Genomic DNA, 23,356 nt, shown 5'->3' with positions numbered 1-23,356 from the left:
AAACGTCAAATAAGCCTAGTACCTGATTTCGATCTAATTTCGTCTCACTTGTCACACCACTCGTATTTCGAGATCATTACATCATACCTCACTACTATACCTCAGATCGACAGCAAATAATCTCGCCGACAGTTAAGGTAAATTATGGGTACATTGCACTGGCGTATTAGTATAATAATCTAGTCTGTTACTATAAGAACTGCTGGAATCAATCAAACATCGAAACAAGAAAAAATGTAAAGAATCGGAATCTTTTTGACAAGGACCGCAATCAACTTTTTTTTTATTTAAACACACTCAACGATTTTGTTTTCATTCTTGGTTTGTATTTTCCATTTGTTATAACTATCAGTTGGTGTAAGCCGTTGATAAATAATAAATAAATTGATTTGAGGTAATTTCTCGAGTTGGAGAAGCGATATTTTATTACATTAAATCCCGCCTCCACGCACTACGTGTCCACTATGTGACACAATAACTAAACCGACATAGGAAACTGTTTCCGATCTCAAAATACAGGAAAAACTCTAATATACACCTGACCTACACTTCGAAGTTCTCTAACTCGAAAAAGTCACCGTCTATTGCTAAAAAGATTCTATTTAACACAAGGAACAATAATAAAGAGAAAAAAACTCCTGATTAAGTAGAATTCAAACGCACCGTGGTTCTTTCAGAACCTTGACGTATACAACTTTTAATGCAAAGCATGCAAAGTGACAAAAACCAATTTTTTTTTTATTTCCCTCATTTTCGATTCCGTTGCGTCAATGAAAATTTAATTGTTTACCTACTCTCGCTACACTTTCATAATACAATAAGAAATGTGGGGCGGAAGCAACGCCATCTGTTATCATTTCTCTGTTTATTTTACACAACCTTTAAAAGGTTTCATACACTCCATAGGCTGTGAATTTCAGCACTCCTTCACACAACCGTCAATGGTTCGGGAAGTCGGTATCTGTCACTTCACACGAACAATATTTTCATGAGCAAATTGTCGAAAATTTAAATTTCCTAACAAATGATTTTGTTTTTTAAATTCTGTATCTCAAAAGACCGACTCTGCGACAGTGTTAGCGCTAATTTTTGCAGAAGTGACGAGAACATTCCCATAATCTATAGAGTGTTTTACCTTCGTAATAACACTAACTGCTAAATGCTAAATGTCCGAAATAACTTCTTTATCCCTGACTAATCTAGTGAAACCGGTGAAACCACTGTTGGCGGCTCACAATGCTCCGCATCTGTCATTGTAGCATCACTGCTGCTCCCGCTGTGAATGATGAAAGAGAAGCAAATACTTTGACAAGTACCCCAAGTACCCGGTCGTCTCGCTCCGATCATAACGCTCTATTATTGGTTAATTTTTGCTGTCATTGAAAATGTCATGTAAATAAAATTTCGAGATCCCAATTCTCAATTCAAATGAAAATAAACACCAAAGAATGGGTCTCTTCAAAGTGATGTTTGTCCACCAATTATTTCGACCTCTCTACTTTCAAAAGACAATCCGTCTAGTATCGTCAACGCCGAAAATCAATAGTTCGCGGTAAGCAAAACCCTTCCTCGCACGCTGAAGAAACGGTTGTTTATTTTGGGTTAAGGTTGTTTGCAGATCAGTGAATATTATCATTTTGCCCCTTACATAATTGCGCAAATAGAACGTAAATTGAACGCTTCTGTTATTTACCCTATCTCTGTTCCACGTTGTAGATTGGCGGAGGTGGGTAAGCTGAAAGAGCCAAAAATTCGAGGTAAATATGACATTGGCCAGCTGTTCCTACATAGAATCTTCGGTTATCGTGGTGTAGTTTTATTTCCGTGGTCGGCGCGCGTTTACGACCGAGACCTTCCAAATGTACTGCCTGAAGTCGAAGAACGTGACGGCACTGAATATCCGGAAGGGAAGACAAGCACATTCTACCAAGTGTTAATCGATTCCAGGGATTGTCCGTACATTGTGAGTATCACTGCTCTTCAAATCCATTTGTTTCTTTTTAACTAAACTTACGATCGAACAGAGAGCTCAAACGGAGGCGGTCACATTTCTGGGTAATCAAGATTCTAATCGAAGCCTGTACGCTATACCCGGCCTGGTAAATTATTCGCAAAAGCGTTCTATTTCACCAAAAAATAAATTTTCCAATCTGAATGCAGGACTATGTGTCGCACGAAGACATTTTGCCATATTCGAGCGGCGAAAAGGCTCCGCTTCATCATGAACTATTCGATAAGTTTCTAAGTCATTCGGCTGAACGTGATCCACCGTTTGAGGCACAGGAAACACTTCGAGCATGGCAAAAGAAGAATCATCCGTGGTTAGAATTGTCAGACGTTCATCGGGAAACAAGTGAAGGGATACGAGTAAGTACGGTGGCAACATTGAAAATGTGACATAGACTGATGCCAGGTGACAGTGAAGAAGGTCAAATCAAGCATTTATTTCTATCGGGTGACTAACCCGGTTTAAACGAAATTAAAAACAAAATTCGTCACCAATGACAAAATGCAATGTCAAGAGCGCAACAACTACAATGTTACAGTATTTTGCATTAATTAGTGCGCAATTTTCGTTGGTAGCGGTGTGTGAGATATCAGCTTAGTGAAAGTGTTACCCAAACACATTCGTATCCAAAGCCGTAGATCGACGATGACTGGGCATAAATTTAAAATTGCTAGAAACGTTGCAAGACCACAACAGCCGACTATGAAATGTTTTTCCAGATTCTCGATCCATTTTCATTCTTTTGTTTTAGGTTACTGTGATACCATTCTATATGGGATGCCGTGAGACACCCGCCGCCTCAGTCTACTGGTGGCGATATTGTATTCGCTTAGAAAATTTAGGCGAACTAAGTGTACAGTTGCGTGAGAGACACTGGAGGATATTTTCCCTGTCCGGCACATTAGAAACCGTACGTGGACGAGGTGTTGTGGGCCAGGAGCCGGTTCTAAGTCGTAGACTTCCAGCTTTTCAGTACAGTAGTCATGTTAGCTTGCAAGCACCCAGCGGTCATATGTGGTAAGTTGATGAATTGCTAGGGGAAACAATTTGCTGAAACTCTACTTGAAAATAGGGGAACATTTCGATTGGAACGAGAGGATGGACATTCCTTTGACTGTCGAATACCACCATTCTCGCTAGAAAGTAAGCCAGACGACAACACAACCCCCAGCGAACCGGCTTGATTTGGTCGATGAGCGAGTGTTGGATGTTTTTTGTTTTTCAATTTGCGATACCTGAACTGACTTTGGATAAAATTCAATTTTATTTTCAATAAAAAGTCACTTAAGTTGTCCTAATTCATTAAGTCGTTGCTCAGGTACATTAATTAGAAACAGAAAATATTAAAGAGAAAATTTCAACCCAAAAATTCGCCTTTACACTCCTAGTACATTATTCACTGTGGTTCCGAGTCTCTGATCAGCGTACCAGCAGCATCGCGCAGTCGAACACGCCCGTTTGAATAACGCGTCTCTAGGCTTCCATCCGGATATTTTATCTTGACTGTTCCATCCGGATATTCACGTCGTATGTGATTTTTCGTCGTCACTTCTCGTTGACCGTTCGGCAGGCTCAGATACTTATCGCCGTTACGTTTTATCACAAATGTTGTCCCATTCAAATATTTCCATTCCTCAGCCGTTTCCATGTCGTTTGGATTCGTTGTGCATATGGAACCGTCCGGATGATGTGCCTCGATTCGACCATCTTTGTAGTGATGCTCATTACGGCCACTGAAAAGAAATTGAAAATTTTCGGGCAACCGTTTTTCATTGCACTGAAGTTTCGACAATATGAGCATCGATGACTTACTGAAGAGACGGTGAGATCATGATGAAACGACAACTAGTTGAAGTTTCTTCATTAACCCACCATTTCTTCAGTAAGTCGTCGATACTTCTCACAGTTCGAGTTCCTACACTTCTTAAACATTTTGTAAAAGGATGAGTAACCTACTTCGGAAACTCCCAAATTTCAAGGCCATCCAAGTATGTTGTCTGCCATGTGTTCGCTTCGGCATAGTAATACTTAACGGTTCCTTCATGGATGTTTGTTTCTTTAACGTCTTTGTTGAAGTACAGCATTCGAATAACCATTTCGTCGGCCGAAACTTTCTTCAAATTACCATTTGGATACCAAATGTCTCTGCTGCCGTCATCATTCACTATTTCTCGTTTCAGACTCGACGATGAATTCGATTCCAACATTGGAATGTCGTCAGATGGTGTAGCATTCGTTTCCTTTGTCAGCTTGGATCTTTGACTGTCTTTGAAATACGATGACCGTTTGGGCGTCGACGAAGACGTATCCGTATCCGTATCATCCGAGTCATCTGTCCCGCAGGTTTTCGGTATTTCTTTGACTCTAATTAAGTTAGGAGCACCCTTCGATTTCGACTGAATGTCAGACTGCGACTTAGTCTCTGCAGCCGATTGGGAATTTTTATTCGAATCTGTTCTATCGATGACAGCTTGCGTATCGAGTTTCGGTGCCAGTTTCGCGATGTTCTTGTTTATCTCATTCAACATTTTGTTATTGTTTTGTCGCCTCAGCCGCACATTTTCCGACTCGATCTTCTTGTTCTCTTTCCGCAAATTGTCGATTTCCAAGCTGAATTCCTTCAAATCCTTTTCCATGTTCCGAATTTGTGCTCGTAGTCGTGCTTGAGCGCCGATATGTTTCTGATCCTTGTTGGCCAGTTCCTTTTGCAGGTCAGCACAGTCTTGCTTCAGTTTCGCCATGTCTTCCTTGTCCTTTCGATTCGGTGCACGAACTTCCTTCATTCGCTTGTCCAATTTCTTCTGCTCATCAATCAATTTCATTCTTTCGTCGTGCAGATACACCTCTTGCCGGATGCGTTCGTCTTCAATCTTTTCCAACATTTCGTTTTTCTGCTCTTCCCACAACAGTTTTTCCACTTCATGCTCCCGCATCGATTGCGTTAGCGTAGCGTTCTGCTGTCGGAACAATTCGATTTCATTTTGTAATTCGGTGAGACGCTCCTTCAGCTCCTCGTTTCTCAATTTCATTGTATTATCCTTGCAATACTTGTCCACCAGCGTTGAATCACTTTCGGCGAACAAATTTTGTTTGAACAATTCAAACTGCGTCTTTGTGATCGGTGTGGAGGTCTTGCTGTGGTCCATCTCTTCAATGTCTGTAGACGCAATCGTTTCACATTCCGAATCTTCATTTTCACGAGTTCGGTCAGTCGGTTCGATGGCAAATCGAACGTTTCGCTTAGCTTCAACATTATCGGTGGTAACATCGACTGCGGACTTATCGAAATTTAACTCCTGTTGTGCATTACACTGCAATGAACTTTGCGCGGTCAACATATATTGCACCAACTGCTTCATAACGTCTGTATTCTGAAGAATGGCCGAATTGTTCAAGTTTTGTTCGAGCAACTCGAATATTTGAAGGTCACGTTGATCTTGATGTTGTTTTTGCGTCTTTTCCGCCATGGTGGGTGTATTGAAGAGATTGTCTTTTGGTGTTGGCTTGGTCACAACATTTTTTTGTTCTAATTCTAGGACATTGGCCCATGTTGCCGATGACGGTTTCTTGTTAGCTACTGATCTCAGATCTGGAATTTTGAAAATTTATTGACTCGAATGAAAGACCGGAAATGAACACTGCAGGAAGATCGACTCACCATTGTGGAAATTTATTTCTCGCGACTGTCCATCACCAACAGGTCTTTGTGTTTTCGGTTCTGAGACCGCCTCTTGTTTCGCGAAATTTTTACCAGCCGGCTTTGAATCGTTAACCATTTGTTTGGATTTCGGCACCTGGTCCAATCGATGGCCGTCGACAGGCTGTTTATGGTCGCGAAAAAATTTCGATCTCTTGTGTGAATTGGCAAACTTATACTTGGGAAGATTCTCGATTCGCAACTGTTCGGGACGAATTTTAAATCGGGCTGTCAATCCCTGGCCCCGTTTCAGAAAGCTCTTTTTCGGTTTGTCTTCGAAATCTGCGTCCAGCTGATCTTCGGTTTCTTTCCCGAACGCATCCAATTCGTCCAAACTGAAATTGTCGATTGGCGTTTCTACGAGAAAACACTTTTGAGGAGTTCCGACAACATTGCTGGCGTACGTGTCATTTTGTCCAATTAACTGATCCTCTGGAAGAGATGTGTTTTGTTGAGCAGCACTTTCAACTGGCGGTGTTTGTGGTCGTTTTTCGTTTAAATCAGACAAATTCAAATCGGAAATCGTTGAGGTTAGAGTGCTCAATCCAAACATTTCACACAATTTCTGTTGTTCCAATGTACAAATCTGTGATCGAGTTAATTGCTTTGAAAGCAACTTCTGCTGTTGCATACCTTGCCAAGAGCGTAACTCTTCCAACCTTTTGAGTATTTCGTCGGGCGAATTTTCCATTTTCCTTCAACCACTTACTCAACGCAATATAACAAACATTTTTCAAAAAGCAATAATAAACAACTCTTCTTTTTACGTTGACATTCGAATGCCGCCACATTCATAATGCCATGGGGGAGTGAGAGAGACAATATAATTTCCACGCTAACAATGGCTTAGGAATGACGGGAATGACGGAGATAAACATAAATTATTCTGCGGTAAGCTGACAGATAATGTAGAGGCGACATCTACACGTTAATGTTGTAAAGACGTTTTCAATTATTCAACCAAGGTTCTGAAAGAACAGGTTCAAACACTCACGAAGGCGGATGATATGAAATTCGTTAAACGCACTTATTACAAATTGTGTGAAAAGTCAACTTGAAAACCATTTCTTTTTAAAGTTGAAATAGATTGTGGAAATTGTTATCGTTGCTACCGCAAAAATGAGCGATGACACTGCCTTAGCGTCGGTCTTTTGAGATACGAAATTTAAAAATCAAATTGTTAGGAAATTACATTTTCGATCACATTGTCCATGAAAATATTGTTTGATGAAGTGATAGAAGTGACCGACTTGCCGACAGCGTCAATCATTGAGAGTTCTGTGAAATTGTGCTCAAATCCACAATCTATTGTCATATTAAATTTCACAAACCTAGCTGGCACCACAGGAAATTTTTTGTGCCACCGCCTTCGTGATCTACTCGAAGAATGAAGTGTTTTAACCAAGGTAAATATATGGGCGTAGGTAGTGCCATATATAACCGAATTAGATGTAAAGTGGCACGAAAGTAACGCCATCTCTCCCTTCCTGTCAAAACACAAAATTGCTGAGCTGTCTGTTTTATGATAGGCACAACATTTTGTGAAACACAAGTGAATCATAGTCAACCATTTCAAAAGAAGGTGTCATTAGCATCGAACTATTGTGCTGAGCCGCGCGTCTGAATGGCATTACCTCCGCCCATATATTTACCTTGGTTTTAACCTGCTCTTTTAGAATCTTGTGCTCGGCCATATACATATACTTTCTCGGCCACTATCCGACTGAAAATGGATTTAAATTTCATATATATTTTTTCGGACACGATGAAGTGTTATAAGTATGTGCTCTGTATGCTTTGTTGTTGAAAAAATCGTCGTTTGTGACTCGGCTCCACCTCGTTAGGACAAGCTAGTACCGATACCGACAAGTTCAACAGAATGTACTATTTTTATGTCTCAGGCTCTGGCATCAGAAGTCGTTTTTTCAAATCTTCACATATAATATCTTAATTCCAAAGCTTGTTTAGGAATTCAGCATAGACGTGCTATTGGTTTCTTCCAAGGCCATTCAAAATGTCAATCGTCATCCACAGAGAAGCCAATATAACCTCACTTTGAAGTTTTACCGAATAAATTTGTTTAAGTTGCTGTTATGTTTGCTTCTGTGGATGACGGTCGGTTGTTTTCGGCCTGTCAAAATTCGTTTTTACCGTACGATTGAAGAAACCTACAGTTTGTCAAACTTTCAGATGAGTACACAGTTCGTGAAAAATGGTTGAAAAATAACTGAAAAATCGACACTCTGCAAAACGATTGAAAAATTTCGGCGCGAAGTTTTAAATGTGCGAATCAAAGTTTCTGTTTTATGTGATTTATTGATTAGTTATTAGTTGAAATTATTTCCATTTCGTTCTGGAGTGCGAAATATTGAATTTCAACTAATAAATTATCAATTAATCACATGAAGCAGAAACTTTAATTCTCACATTCAAAACTACGCGCCGCAATTTTTCAATCATTTTGCGGAGTGTCGATTTTTCAGTCATTTTTCACAAACTGTGTACTAGCCTTTCGCTATCACTTCTACGATGACTTTTACTGCTTTTATTTTGTTTTTGTATGAAAGTCACAACATTTCTATGCAATTTTTCTGGTAAAATCCGCTGAGATTTGCTGTAATTTTCATAAGAAATTGTAGCACAATTTCAATTCAGTTGAAATTTTGCACTGAAATGCAGTTTGAGTTTCCAAACGTTTTTTTTTGTTGCACAACCTTTGAAAATACAGAAGCCAAAGAAGTAGCGAATCGTCCATAAATAAGACTGAAGTAGCGATATAAAAAAAACTAAGACACGTAAATGTATAGAAAGATTGCGTTTTTATCACGGTTCTCGAACAGATCCACGAAATAGTTATTTGCATCACTTGGATTGAAACCACGAAATTACAGTATACGTTCAATCCTTACGGAACCAGAATAACACAACGAATTTCCAAAAAAGGGGACTTTTAAAATGAGAAAATGAAAATAAAAAGTGTTTTCGTTGAAAAACATCGAAAAATTCAACAAAAAGCAAAAATTTCACATAAAGATGTAATATGGCCACTAAACAAAAGCCAAAAACACAAGGTTCAGGGAGCGAATCTAGGACCTTGGACCAACTTTTTCTTAGGTTCAAAGATGAACTTTAGTGAACTTTTTTATGCTCTTTCAAAGTTCACCAATTAAGAAGTTTTCACTTTCCTAATGGCTTCACAAATCGAAGATGCATTTTTTAATCTTGTGACATTACACATGTAATCTTGTGACGTTTTTCGTTACAAAACTTACCACGCCATACGCACGATTTGTGAAGCTATTTCGAAAGTGAAAATTTTGGGGTTGGTATATTCTGAAAGAGAATGAAAAAGTTCACCAAAGTTCACCATTCACTAGAAAAATAATTGGTCCATGGCCTTAGGCTCACTCTGTAAATACTGAGGCTTTACAGGTACAGCGCGAATTTCGCAATGATCCTAAGGCCATGGACCAACTTTTTTGGGTTGGTTTAGTACATCTTTTCAAGCTCTTCCAAAGTACACCAAAATCACAGGTGTAACTTACCTTAGGGTCTCAGAATTGTAAGACTCGCTAACGGTATACAGGCGCACTTAGCGCCCTACTACGTTTTTGTGAAATTATCAAAAAAAAAATGAGTTTTTCGTTCACATTCAACAAAACTGCTACTTATTTTCACATTTTCCATTTTGTCAGTCTTTAATTTGGATTTGTTTCTATTGTATTGGTGTTTTTTAATGTATACCCGGCGTGGATCGTGTCGTTCATCGAGCAAAAAATTTGGCATGTACATCCATATTAAGTTTGATGCTCTTAACGCATTCACTTGAAATGTGCCGAATCCTGACATTTTGCTAAACCCTAAATGTCAGCCCTTCCAAGTGAGGGCTCTAAACGTAATGCTTCGAATTTTTGATTTTTTGATAATTTTAAATTATATTAAAGAGTTCATCGTGAGAACTCGCAATATTATCAACGTTGATAATGCAATACACACCGTTCAAGGTTGAACTTGAATGTATAGAAGAAGAATGAGAATAAAAACGAAACCGAAAATACGCGAAATAAAGCCGAACGAGTTGATCGTTCGATGTGCATCACACTACTCGTTGATACGGAGAGTAAGCTCCGCCTTCGTATTAAATTTCTCTCTTTGACGAAAAACATAAATAAACCCCACCATTAAGGGAAACATCGCCTAGATCCCAAGACCTGTGTGCAAGGTCCGCTGAGAGAGAACTAAAAAAGTGTGGTTTCCGATAACTTTTGACGCGTGATTTTCAGTGTTTTCATGGTTTGGCGAGTGTAAAAGACTTTGTTCAAGAACAAAAAGTTTTGTTTTGGCTTTAAACCACGGCAGAGTAAAGTATATTTTACTCTGCCGTGCTTTAAACACGATTTTCCGTTGAGAAATCGGATGTTCACGAACTTCGCAAAATAAAGTTGATCAGGTCCACCGTGAGTTCAATAAATTTTGCAGAATTTTGGAGAATATTACAGTATACAGTCATTGATTGAACAATTTTTTTTATTGGACTCGATGAAGAAAATATTTTTAAAAAATCAAACAAAAACGAATTTTAATTACTCAAAATGATCGTAAGGTTTCATGTTTATCCATTTTTCACTAGGCTTTACATTTTCCAGTGAAACAATATCCACAGCTGGCGGCTGCATCTCCTCTGTTGATACCCAAAGCACGAGATCCGTCCAGATTTGTTGCGCAGCATTTTCCATCAACGGCTTTACACGATTCGAAAGTACTTTTTGAACCAATTCTTTTACCCGTACATTTATCAGCGCTCAATCGGTTGTTGCTACAACCCTTTCCATAAGCAGGAAGACATTGAACTGATCGGAACATATTAGTTATTTCGAATGTTTTATAAAACTAAATTGTGTTTACTTACGAAGCACTAGAATCACTAGTGTTGCGACAAACAGCTCTGTCTTCAGTACCATTTTCTGAAAATATTTGTTTGTTATATACCTAGGTTATTAATGATGACCTGGTATATTAACGGAGGCAGAAAACACACGAGCAATTTGGCTTTGATGGAATAGACAATTATGCTGCGTTTTCCATAGCCTGTAGTGAATATCTGCATTACAATGGAAAATGCGGCATTAACTGTAGATCTCAACATTGCTTTTATTTTTTCCGACCTTTATCGATATCAAATAATTGGTCGATTTGAAAAGAGTATTTGCTTTTTATTCAAGATTTATGATACATGGATACCTTAATGAAAGGATCAACACTTCTTAAAAGAGAATCAAAATTTTGTAGAAAATGTTCGTCTGTGTAAAATGGAAACAAGTAAAAATATGAAGTTTCAATACGAGCAAATTGTGGCCAAAGTGAATTGCGGACGAAGTGAATAGACGCGTTTAGTGGTATAGTTTGTAGCGCTGCACAAAAAAGCGGTCGTATCCGATATTCTAAATTTTTGTATGAGAATTCACATTCAAACGTTGATATCTCCATTGTTTTTGAAGAATAAGAGCCAGATTTTGCTAGGTTTGCATCTTTTACGGGGTTTTATCGATTGGCATACTCATTTGTGTGAAATAATTAGAAGAAAATTTTTACTCAACATTTTGCACAAATGAGTATGCCAATCGATAAAACTCCATAAAAGATGCAAATCTAGCAAAATCTGGCTCTTATTCTTTAAAAACAATGGAGATATCAACGTTTGAATGTGAATTCCCATACAAAAATTCAAAATAACAAGTACTAATTTAAATTTTTGCCTGCATTCAGATTAAATGTGAATTTATAAATTCTTGGAATGATAGATCCGTTTGCGTGGCAGTTTATTGAATCAAATTATTTTCTTTTCTTATCGATTAAAACTTCTTATTTTATGAATATTTTTTTTTACTTTTCAAAAATCTACACTCACCAATTGGCAAATTTAAGATTGGAATGAACTTCACGAATGGAACAAAATAATGGATCTGATCACAATTGACAACGGAATTTATAGCAGAATTCAGAAAAATTGGTTGTTTTTTATATAAATAGCAAATAGGATTTTCTGTAAACGTTCAATTTACTCAGCTGAAACTTCTCGCTATTATGATTGTTTTTCCAGAGCGCCCATAGCACACACTCATGCACTTTTGTTGAATCAATCCAATTTTAAATTGATACAAAGTTCGTCATCGTGTTTTTAACACACAAAAAACATGTCCAACTGATTAAACGAAAAAAAAAATATTTCGTGGAACTCGATTAACATTTTCAACATTTATAAAGCCATAATTGGAGCACGATTCGCACGCTACAAATACATATATTTCCATAAATCACTAGACACCATCAAGCGAAAAAAAAACTCGCATGCTAGTGTCATGCGATGTACACAAACGTTTAAGAGGGCATATGAACAAGCCATCTGTTGGAAGCTTCATGTAAACAGCGTCCTTTGTATAAAATAAACCTCAATTTGTGTAATCATTATTGAACGGAATTCATATTGAGACATGTGTTGGACTGCAAAATATTAAAGTTTGGATCTTTCATCACCAAATTGCAGAAAAAGAAATGTTTAATAATTTATGAAACGAATGATAATAACGTTTTAAAACAGCTCTACACTGAGCACAAAAGATGTAGAATTTCACATTATTTACACATATAGATGCTTTGGGACAATTATTTTATTATTGAAATCGATATTCCAAACATTCCCATGTGGAATTTAATTAAAATCACTTCGAATTAATTAAAAGTAGTAAAGAAAACCCGAAATGATTGAAGAACTGCCATTTTTCGTTTCTGGAGCTTTCATTTTGAGAGTATTATGAGTAAAACTAGTTGATGGTATAAAAAACGACAGCGACAACGTTTAAAAGAAATGCAAAAAACACCCTAATTCCCATACAAAAATTTGAAATATCGGATTCGAGTGCGCTTTATGCAGCGCTTTCTACCATATCACTGAGCGTGGATTACTTTTGAATTACATAGTAATGTAGGTTAACGATTTTTTTTCTGTTTTCAGATCTTTTTTCATTGTCAAACTTGCGTTTACTACCACTTTTCTTGGATTGATTCGTTTCAATCCACGCGTTTGGTAGAATCGCTGCAAAAAAGTGGTCGTATCCGATATTTTGAATTTTTGTATGAGAATTCACATTAAAACGTTGATATCTCCATTGTTTTTAAAGAATAAGAGTCAAATTTTGCTAGGTTTGCATCTTTTATGGAGTTTTATTGATTGGCAAACTCATTTGTGCAAAATGTTGAGTAAAAATTTGTTGCAAAATCCGGCTCTTATTCTTCAAAAATAACGGAGATATCAACGTTTGAATGTGAATTACCATACAAAAATTCAAAATATCGGATTCGACCGTTTTTTTCAGCGCTTTCTACAGAAAATCAGTCACAGAAAATGTTATACTTTAAAAAATTTATTAATGAAGTATGAACAGCGATGCCCTTTTCTTACGTCTCATGATGTCACCATTTCGGTGTTCGAAAGTGAATAATTTGTGATTGTGATGTCTAATTTTGTGTATCTTTCCTTCATTTTGGCGTGCAAAAATGAAATAAGATTTAAAATTTGTGTTTTTCGTGTGATGTCGATATTGCTGGATAAAAAAAACGGCAGCTCCACTACAAAAAAATTCAGTGGCAAATTTGTCAAAATAAGGTGGCGACTGCGTCGACGTAACACACTCCCTTAAAACCTTGATATTTTACATTCGTTCATGTATTAGACTTATTTGAATTTAATTGTTCACTTCGTGAATTCTTGATAAAAAATAAAGAAACTTACGTTGTCATCGATATCAATCCAAAGTGTTCTACTTGTGATACACAAAATATTTTTTCTTTGTTGTTTAATCAGCTGGAATGTTAGTTAAATAGCTATGAAGAACGTTTCCACTTGTCAGCATTTGTTTCAATACAGCTGCCTGTGTCTGCCATAGCTACCAAAAAAGCGACAAGACATTTTAGAAGTGTAAAAATATTTTTTAATGGAAGATTACAGTCGTAGATACTGTGGTAACATGCCGTATACTCGTCCCATGTATGGAATATGTCTTTCCCGGTAAATGGAATGCTTGGTTTGCAAATTTATATTTTTATTACACATTAGTTGACGCCCCGAAATCACTTATTCAGCTTATCTGTTCAATACTCAAAACTTCTTATCAAAACCGAGATGGCCTACAAAAATCACTGTCCTGAGTAGGAACTTATCCGATCAATGGTCAAACTAAAACTGTACTCAAATATATTTTTCAATCAACCTTTCGGTACGATCGACATTCCTCATTTTGCACATTTTTGTGTGATCAGCATTTAGATGTGCACTTCACATCCGTCCAACCTCGATATCGATTTCGTGGACGTTACATATATTTCCCGCGACATACGATTCCGAATATTTCAATGTCTCGGATTGTCGCCGATCTAGCAAAATGCGGAATGTATTTTCAACCATTCGGCATGTGGTACCACATACATGGTGGCGCTGATGCTAATCGACACCTAAAAATTACATGGGCACCCACCAATACTCTTTCTAGGAAAAAATACTCAGCTCTATGTGTCAAATTCACACCTTATTTCTTTGTATTCTACAAACACTATTCTACATTTTGACTGACTACGCTGTAATTTACATGTAATTCATTAACTCTGGATCAATTTGTGAACTCGCGGACTCACGTGTGTATGTGTTTAAGCACCTCGGTTTGAAAACTGTTATTTTGGCACGTTGGTTATTTCGCCATCGGCTCGGATATGCAAACTCTAACCTTGTCAAAATAACAGTTTTCAAAACTTGGCGCATAAACACACACATATGAGTTCCGCTCGTATCACAAATTGACTTTCGCAGGAACCAATGTAATTAGACCCGTACGAAGTACTGGGGTCTTATAGGTTTACGCATACGTTTGTAACACGTCGAATTGGACTCCCTGAGTAAGGGGAAACCTATTGTGGTTGTCTAGAGATGCCAAATCCGCGAAAAAAAAATGTCCGTCTGTCTGTCCGTCTGTCTGTCTGCACGATAACTTGAGTAAAACGCATCCGATTTTGAAAATTCTTTTTTTTCCCGTTTGGTAATGTCAAAAGACAGGCTAAGTTCGAAGATGAGTGATTTTGGATCGACCCCTATCGAGCTGTGGCCCAATAAGTGCTTTACGGTTTTTCGAAGATATCTCCGGACATTTAAACGTTAAACTTGTAAGTGATACGTCAAATAAAAGGTATTTACAATACGGATCGACAGAAAAAAAGTTTATGGAAATCGGATGACCGACTCGTGAGTTAGACCCCTTGGTGTGGAACAGGCACAGGGCGGCAAGCAGTTTTTGCTTGTAGGTCGGCCAAATTTGAACATATTTCGTCTGTTTTAGCTTTATTAGATAGGTATTGACCGTACCAATCAGAGAATTTTTTTTTTATGAATTTATGTTCTCCGGAGCGTGAGCTAGGTCTCTTGGAGTGAGCTCTTATCTGGCTACTCGGCCGTACAGTGAACGTGGAGTATTTTGTCAATATCTCGAGTAAATTTTGACCGAATTTCATGATTTTTTGTTTGTTTGAAAGGTATTAACAAATGTAAAGCGTCGGTATTATTTTCGGTTTCCTAACAAAATGGCTGCCGGCGGCCATATTGGATTTTATTAAAAGTGATATAAAGTGGGAAAAATGATGCTTAGAGAGTTTCTGTTAACATGGAAATAATGTGTTAAGTGTGAGGGGTTTCAGGGATTCCATATATGGACATCTATATATACCTATATACAGCTATATTGAGCTATATACAGGCATATAGAGCTTTATAATAGCATATTCCTCTGTGAAATGTTTATTTACAGTGAAATATAGGTAAATATAGCGGTATATAGCTGTTTAAATAGGAATTTATGAAATTTGACTTCGTACGGGGCTGTCTATATTGCCTTCGGCAATTTAATTGTATATGATAACAAGGCAAAGAGTGGATAATGTAAGTGATTTAAAAGGTAGAATAGTTTTTCAGCAGAGAAGAAAATGAAGTAAGAGAAATGAAGAGTTTCACATTAAAGGCTTTTGATACGAATAGGTGTTTCGTACGGGTCGGCGTTAGCTATGTTCTACTATTGTTTTTAAGCTCTTCTCGCATTGTCATAAATGTCAAACTTGCATTTGTTACCAATTTTCCTTGATTGATTCAATTCAATTGAGAACATTTAGCAGCAAATGCAAGTTTGACATTTTAAGACAATGCGAAAAGAGCTGAGAACAGAAGAAATTTTTCGTTAACTTAACGTCGTTATCTAAATTAGTGAAGCTTACCAAGGCTGTATACTTTGGGGAGGTCACGCAGATACAGATACGCGGGTTACATACCACAGTTGATGATAAAATGGCCGATTTCATACAAAAATTCACCTACTCTGATGATTCTCGTCGTCTTGATGATGTGGTGAATTTTTTGTTTATGTAAAGTCATCAGAAGTGGTGTGTTCCCGCGTATCTAATAAAATGGCGGTCTGCGTGACCTCCCCAAAGTATACAGCCTTGAAGCTTACAAGTTTCGGGTGAATTCAAGTTTATTGTGTATCGCAAGTTTACTGTATCAGCACTTTTACAAGTGGTTGTGGCGCACAACTTTCTAGGAAACGATTACAGTCAAATCAAGCCTTCCCATAATCATGTCGTATTGATAACGATCAGCTATAGATTGTGGAAATTGGTTTCGTCCCTACCGCAAAGATCAGCGATGGCACTGCCGTCGAGTCGGTCCCTTGAGATACGAAATTTAAAAATCACATTGCCCGTGAAAACATTGTTTGCGTGAAGTGACAGAAGACCGACTTGCCGACAATCATTGACGGTGCTGTGAAGTAGTGCTCAAATCCTGTTGAAATATCAATCGTGCAATATTTCATTGTAAGCAAAAGCAATATGAAGAGTGCAATAGCACCGGACGACGGTATAAAGGAAATTAGTAAGCAAATTCCAATACTAATAACGCTATTGTTTTGTACGACATTTATGTTATAAATACCAAATACACAGTATTATTTTCGCTCAGTCTAACAACATCTTTCTCAACATATCCACTGCAACAAATCCACAATCTATTATCTAACATTAATGTTTCTAAGTTGTTAGAAAAAAACTCCTTCTTCAACGACGCAGAATGTTATTCTAAGCAAAAAGTTGTTCCACCATTTTTAATAATAATAATTTTTAATGCGCCCTAAGTTCTCTAATATTTTCTTTGTTCCATGTTGTTTGCCACGAAAAATCGTTTTTCCGACCGGAAAAGCCATTCATCTGAAAACCTTCAAAGTTGACTATCTCAGAAAATACAAGGTTTTTTTGAAAAATTTGTGCTGTTCTGGAAAGTATGGCTCATTACCGATAACGTCCCGTTCCCGTTTCAGGATGAAATTATTTTTGTGACTGTTTAAGGAGTAACCCATCAAAAAAAATGTCGAATTCTAACGTTTCTAGCTCTCATTTGTTATAGATACTAGACATTTCTTACGTTTTTGGCCATTTTTTCGGCTAACAATTGGACTTTGAACAAGTTTGAAGTTTGAAGTCACCAGAGATCAGTACCTAAACATAAGTCACGTCTTCATGGTCCACTGTCTTCCCTATCCGAGAACTATGGAATTGCCTATCCGAGAACTATGGAATTGCCTATCCGAGAACTATGGAATTGCAGGGAATTCTGACGATTTTTCTGGTTGAAAGAAGACTTTGAAGGTTTTCATTCATATGTAATTCCATTTTCCATTTTCCGGAAAAAAAATTGTTCCACAACTTTTCGTGGCAAACAACATCTAACAAAGAAAAATCTTAAAGAACTTAAGGCGCTCAAATTACACAAGTACCTGGACTATAGGCACTATGCTTTTTGTTGGAATATACTTGTTGATTATTATACCCATGAATTGACATACTGGAACAGAATCTACGGGGAAAATTTAATTAACAGTTTCCAGTTTTTGCCAGGTGCACCTGTTGCCTCTTATGATTGATTTATTGGAAACGCCTCATGTACGACTTCATTCTGATGAAATATTCTGAAGAATTAAATATCTTCAGTTGAATTAAAAAAAAAAATCGAAGCCAATGTTTATTTTATAAATATGTCACATGAGTCGATTGAAAAAGTTCCAAGGAACGTAATATTATACAAACAGTCCATAATGTATTTCCGCAACGAACATAGTTACGCAAAATATTGAATATTGATTAATTCCATTGACTGAAAGTCAAGGGTCTTACGTTAGAAAATACCCTAAAATTATTAAGTTATAGTATCTTCTTTTCAAAATTTTTTAACTCACTTTTTAATTGTTTTTATCTCCACTTGAGATCTTCGTTTTTAAATTTTTAGTCTCTGATATTATCCACTTTTCTGAAATTATTATCTCAACTTTTTAATTTGTTTTATCTCCATTTGCGATTTCCATTTCTAGTTATAATATCTCCAAAACTCATTTTATTATCTCCGACATCAGATTTTATTATCTCCAATTTTCTATGGAACTTATCTCTATTTTGGTGTTTCATATCTCCATATCACATTTTTTTTATCTCCATTTATATCTCCTTTTCTATAATTTTTGTCTTCAGAAATATTATTATCGAATTAAATTCTCGAGGTTAAGTTGAGAAGATAGGTTATGTCGGTCAAAGGATCTGGAAACTTTTCCAGAAAAACTGGATTTTACTCTGTTGACAACTGATAATACACAGCTGATGATTGATATTAATAATTTAATGTGAGATGTGTATATGAAATGTTTTGAAAAACGTAATTGTTAGTAATTATTATTTTTTTGTAATGCCGATAACTTGAATCTTAAGTGATTTTGATGAATTTTTTTTTAATCGACGAGGAATTAAACTTGCGAGATTAAGTTCGAAGATGGGACATGTGGGCCTAAGGATCTGGAAAAAGACAATTTTTCTAAATTGTACTCTTTAAAAGACTTTCTACCATAGTCTAGATTGTCGTTCCAGCAGCTTAAACTGCTTCACCCTTCTAATTCAAATTTCTTTTTATTTTTAGATCTTACGTGTGATGTGATGGTTGAGTTCAAAGAAATTTTTTGAGGTCAAAATATTGTCATTTGATTGGACTTCAGAAATGGTAAATTTTCAACAAGATGAAAAATCAGTTGAAATAAATTCAGATGTTTATAACAGTGTAATTGATTAAGAAGTTTACCAATGACAAAATAACAACAATATTTTGTGTTAATTATCAGTCAAGGGACCTGACTTACCCAAAAGGTGGGACTTAGCTTTGGAATCGAGAATCGACCCGTACTGAATTCAATATTAAAGATTGTTGCAATAGTCAACCCTGAGAACTTCTTTCCAAATTGCAGGTGATTGTTATTAATTATTCGCGATTGACCTTGTTAACTATTGGAACAACGTCTCGTACACGATGTAGGCTATACGTCTAATATGTCATTTTAAACTGATAGAATGCCCAACATAATTTTTGTTTGACTGTCTGTTAATAGCATAACTAAAAGTGGAGATATGGCACCCGGTGCATATAGCCACACATTCACTAAAACTTTATTATCGTTGTAATCAAAACTTTCGAAAAATTCGATTCGATTTCGTTTACAACAGAGCTTATTGCCTTAAAACAACGCACTTCAAGCAAAAGTGGAACACTAAATATGGTACTGAAACTTGACAGTGCTCCATACAAAATTTTACACTGTAAAAAGAGTGGGGATAAAATTTCATACAAAAAGTACTCTATTTGACAGCTGTCATTAATAGCACTTTTGCTTGAAGTGCGTTGCTTAAAAAAATGTTTATTATAATTATTCATTGAAATTAGGGATTGCAAGCGTTAATTAAAACCGGTAAAATATCGGAAGGTCGTGAAAATCAAGATTATGAAAGAACAGGTTCTGAACAAGGTTGTGAAAGAATAGGTTAAGACACCGATCAAAGTTTTCCTGTAGCGCCAACTAGGTGTGGAAAATTTTATATGACGATTTCAATTAACAAAAAAAAATTGTTTACCTTCGCAAGTGTCTTTCAGAACCTTGGTGAAAATTGTTTTTCATATCCTTTGGAATATCGGTGTCTTTAATTGTCGACCACAAATAGTCTGTTAAGTTGATATTTTTTATTCAAAAACTTAGTTAACTTTACTGCATGGATCCAAAACTTTACCCCAAGTTGTTGAATAAAATTAATTGTTTTTGCTTGTTTCAAAGATGTCTATGAAACTATATACATACATTCACAGAGCACCGGGCAAGGACGGTTCATTTTGGAATCGTCAAATAAGGGACCTAACAAAGTATGAAAATTAACTCAAACGAACTCTGACATAAATTGAATAATTTTATTCGCAAAAAATCCGGCTAGATAATTCAGGTCGCTAGTCAAATCAAGCGCTCCTGCCTGATTTACTATACTCTGCCGTATATATCAGACATACAAACATAGCTCTAGTCAAAGAAATAGTAACATACAAAATGGAAACACGTCATGTCTTTGAAAACTAACATAGCATTGCTCAAAAAGCATCCAATTTTTCAAACTTTGCATTTAGTCGTTTTGTGTGTTTTTATTTACGAAACTACTTTTTTTTTATTTAGTAGATTACATACCAATAAAACCTCCTGTCTCCTGTCACTTGAAATAATTATAGAAAAATTACAACAATATCAAAACTATGGTCGAAAAGCTAGTTTTATTGATCATTTCGTCATCCTAGAAACAGAGAAATGGTAGTACTAAGTATAATCCTGACATCAGCTGTTTTACCCGTTTATACGGTATAATGGTCGCACGCTCGAATGGTAGCGAAGGTAAAACAGTTGAGGCGCACACAAATTTGGTTGACTTTGACTGTGTATATCCAATATTATGAAACAGCCAAATCGCTCAACACAACCGACTACCACCAGAAAGAAATTTGGCACGACAGGGGTGGCAATATCATCTTGTTTGACTTCGAAATCCACTATGCCAAGTCCAAAGAATTCACACTTCCCCTAAATTGTGGAGTAAACTAAACAGACTGAGAACTGACCAGGGTCGATTGTCCGATACATAAGTATGGTGGCCCTGTGACAGACCTATTCACCTATTGAACGACCATTGGTTAGCTAACCTGGATCTGTGATGTACGTTCTCTTTTGTGTATCTAATTTTGATTTTCAAAACTTCTTTTTTTTTTACTTCGCTTAATTTCTTGTGTGTGGTAGTACACTGTGGTACGCTAAAAAAAAAATATGAAACCGATTCCAGCATTTGTGTATCTGGATTTCAGATACCATAATCAGACAGTGTATCCTACATTTGACTTTACACTTATAAAAACAAGTTCATACAACTAAGATTCTGGTACGTTGATTCCGGAGAAGCCACTTCCTCTTTCACACCGAGACTCTTAGACTAATCATACTTAGACTGGTATTTCGTACGATAAAATGTGGCCCGACACTAGCTTGTGTAAGATTTGCATTTCGTACAATTTTATGTAGAGTTTTTCACTAACACATGTGGGCGTTGAAAATTTTGATCCAACTAGAATAGAAACATTTCGCCGTCGGTAGATAAAATAGCGTATTCACCTCTGTCCAAATGTTTATAACAATAATCTACTATTTGCGGTCTATTAGCGTGTGCGATTTTGAGAGAAAGTGTTTCAGATTTCAATAAAAAGATTTACCGTGAAAACCATGGAAAATAATATTTAATTTGTTTAAAAGAAATTATCGAAAAATATTCCTGCCATCCCGATGCCATCCCACTATTAGAATCTTAGTAAGAATCCAATTAGAATGAATTAGAATAGATTTGGATATTTTTTTTTAGTCTTATTCAAATTACAGCTTTTAAAGTGAGATATAAGATGAAGCAGACATTTTTCAGATATTCTGTTTCCACTTTTGTTCTACAGAATAATAATTTACATCAATTAAAAACCACGGCAGAGTAAAGTTAACCAGCACTCCTGCCTGGTTTATTTTACTCTGCCATGCCGTGATGAAAAACGAATTATTTATACTTCACACGGTCTAAAAACTCACACTATCTCATGTCGGGACCACAAATTTTACGTAATTCTGTTCCTCATTTCATGTCTAGGTATGATCATGGCCGCACGTTAGGTGAGGCGACATAACTACACGGTCAATATCGACAGGAACGATATTATCGTTTTTTAGACGATAGTATCGTCTAAAAAACGATAGTATCGTTTTTTGGACGATAGTATCGTTTTTTAGACGATAGTATCGTCCAAAAAACGATAGTATCGTTTTTTAGACGATACTATCGTCTAAAAAACGATAATATCGTCTAAAAAATTTCATCCAGGACGATAATATCGTCTAAAATTATAAATTTTAAAATATTTTCAGGACGATATTATCGTTTTCTTGACGATATTATCGTTTAAAAAAACGATAATATCGTTTTTTTGGACGATACTATCGTTTTTTTGGACGATACTATCGTTTTTTTGATGATACTATCGTCTAAAAAACGATATTATCGTTCAAAAAACGATAATATCGTTTTTTTGACGATAATATCGTCCTGGATGAAAATATCCGCTGGACGATATTATCGTTATTTTCTTTTTCTGAACAAATTTATCGTTATTTTGGACGATATTATTAATTTTTTTAAATTTGAGACGATAATATCGTCCAGGACGATAATATCGTTTTTAATTTATTTAAAATAAAAATTCTAGACGATAATATCGTCCTGGGCGATATTATCGTTCTGGATGGTTGTTGAAGACGAAACACAAAATCTTGTAGATAAACACCTTTTTATAGACGGCAAATATACATTAAAAATTGGTTCATTTGGTTCCGTAAATTTAAATTTTATAATAGAAAAATTACACAGACTAATTATGAGACGATGCGAGAAAAAAAAATAACTCCTATAAGTTCCGACACCGTTCCGGCGCCCGGCTCGCATTGCGGCCCTCCGCTTCGCTCCGGGGCAATGGGCCGGATCGCTCGGCGTGTTAAGACGCTTTTTATGTACAATCTAAGTTGGTATTCATTTCGTAAAAAGATGAATTATTTAGGGACGAACTAAACGCCTTTTTTAAACACTGATGTGTAGGTGATTTCCTCTGACAATTGTTTTTTGATATTTTGGAAGAGAATTCGGTTCTTGCTGCACCTCTGAGTAAAATTAAGTCCTGGACAATATTACCATCCAAAACTAAACGATAATATCGTCCTGGGCGATATTATCGTTTTTTTAAACGATAGTATCGTGCTGGACGATATTATCATTTAAGAAAACGATAATATCGCCCAGGACGATATTATCGTACAGAAAACGAAAATATCCATTAGATTTTCTAGAACGGTAATATCGTCCAGAAAACGATAGTATCGTTTTCTGAACGATAATATCGTCCAGAAAACGATACTATCGTCCAGACAATATTTTAGAATTTTCCAATTTAGACGATATTATCGTCCTGGATGAAAATTTTTTGGACGATAATATCGTTTTTTTGGACGATACTATCGTCTAAAAACGATATTATCGTTTTTTAGACGATAGTATCGTTTTTTAGATGATAGTATCGTCCAAAAAAACGATAATATCGTTCCTGACGATATTGACGGTGTCGAAATGTCCCTCCACCG

General features: G+C 36.4%; 2 protein-coding genes and 1 long non-coding RNA gene across 4 annotated transcripts; 1 reads left to right on the top strand and 2 right to left on the bottom strand.

The window, feature by feature from the left end:
• The first annotated feature begins 1,362 nt into the window (after window positions 1-1,362).
• On the top strand, window positions 1,363-3,371 carry LOC119077695 (polymerase delta-interacting protein 2). The gene is made up of 6 exons (XM_037184967.1): window positions 1,363-1,552; window positions 1,717-1,963; window positions 2,025-2,099; window positions 2,161-2,367; window positions 2,760-3,025; window positions 3,081-3,371. Exons 1-6 carry the CDS (start codon window positions 1,449-1,451, stop codon window positions 3,190-3,192), a joined length of 1,011 nt encoding a protein of 336 aa, XP_037040862.1. The 5' UTR covers window positions 1,363-1,448; the 3' UTR covers window positions 3,193-3,371.
• Window positions 3,254-6,503, bottom strand: LOC119077663 (putative leucine-rich repeat-containing protein DDB_G0290503). 2 transcript variants are annotated; one of them, XM_037184892.1, is made up of 3 exons: window positions 5,667-6,503; window positions 3,965-5,597; window positions 3,254-3,741 (listed from the first exon to the last, which is right to left on the bottom strand). In XM_037184892.1, the coding sequence occupies exons 1-3, from the start codon at window positions 6,394-6,396 to the stop codon at window positions 3,405-3,407; spliced, it is 2,700 nt and encodes an 899-aa protein (XP_037040787.1). In that variant the 5' UTR covers window positions 6,397-6,503; the 3' UTR covers window positions 3,254-3,404. The 2 variants fall into 2 exon arrangements, with proteins under 2 accessions (XP_037040787.1, XP_037040788.1); XM_037184893.1 differs by having other exon boundaries at window positions 5,760-6,495.
• Window positions 6,504-10,256: 3,753 nt separating this feature from the next.
• Window positions 10,257-11,854, bottom strand: LOC119077719. The gene is made up of 3 exons (XR_005087850.1): window positions 11,614-11,854; window positions 10,615-10,669; window positions 10,257-10,555 (listed from the first exon to the last, which is right to left on the bottom strand). It is a non-coding gene; the product is annotated as an uncharacterized LOC119077719 (long non-coding RNA).
• Between the last annotated feature and the right edge of the window lie 11,502 nt (window positions 11,855-23,356).

Source organism: Bradysia coprophila, unplaced genomic scaffold (genome assembly GCF_014529535.1).
Source record: "Bradysia coprophila strain Holo2 unplaced genomic scaffold, BU_Bcop_v1 contig_24, whole genome shotgun sequence".
In the NCBI taxonomy this organism is placed as follows: domain Eukaryota; kingdom Metazoa; phylum Arthropoda; class Insecta; order Diptera; family Sciaridae; genus Bradysia; species Bradysia coprophila.
The sequence above is the reverse complement of the archived record's forward strand: the minus strand, read 5'-3'. Positions and strand labels throughout refer to the sequence as shown.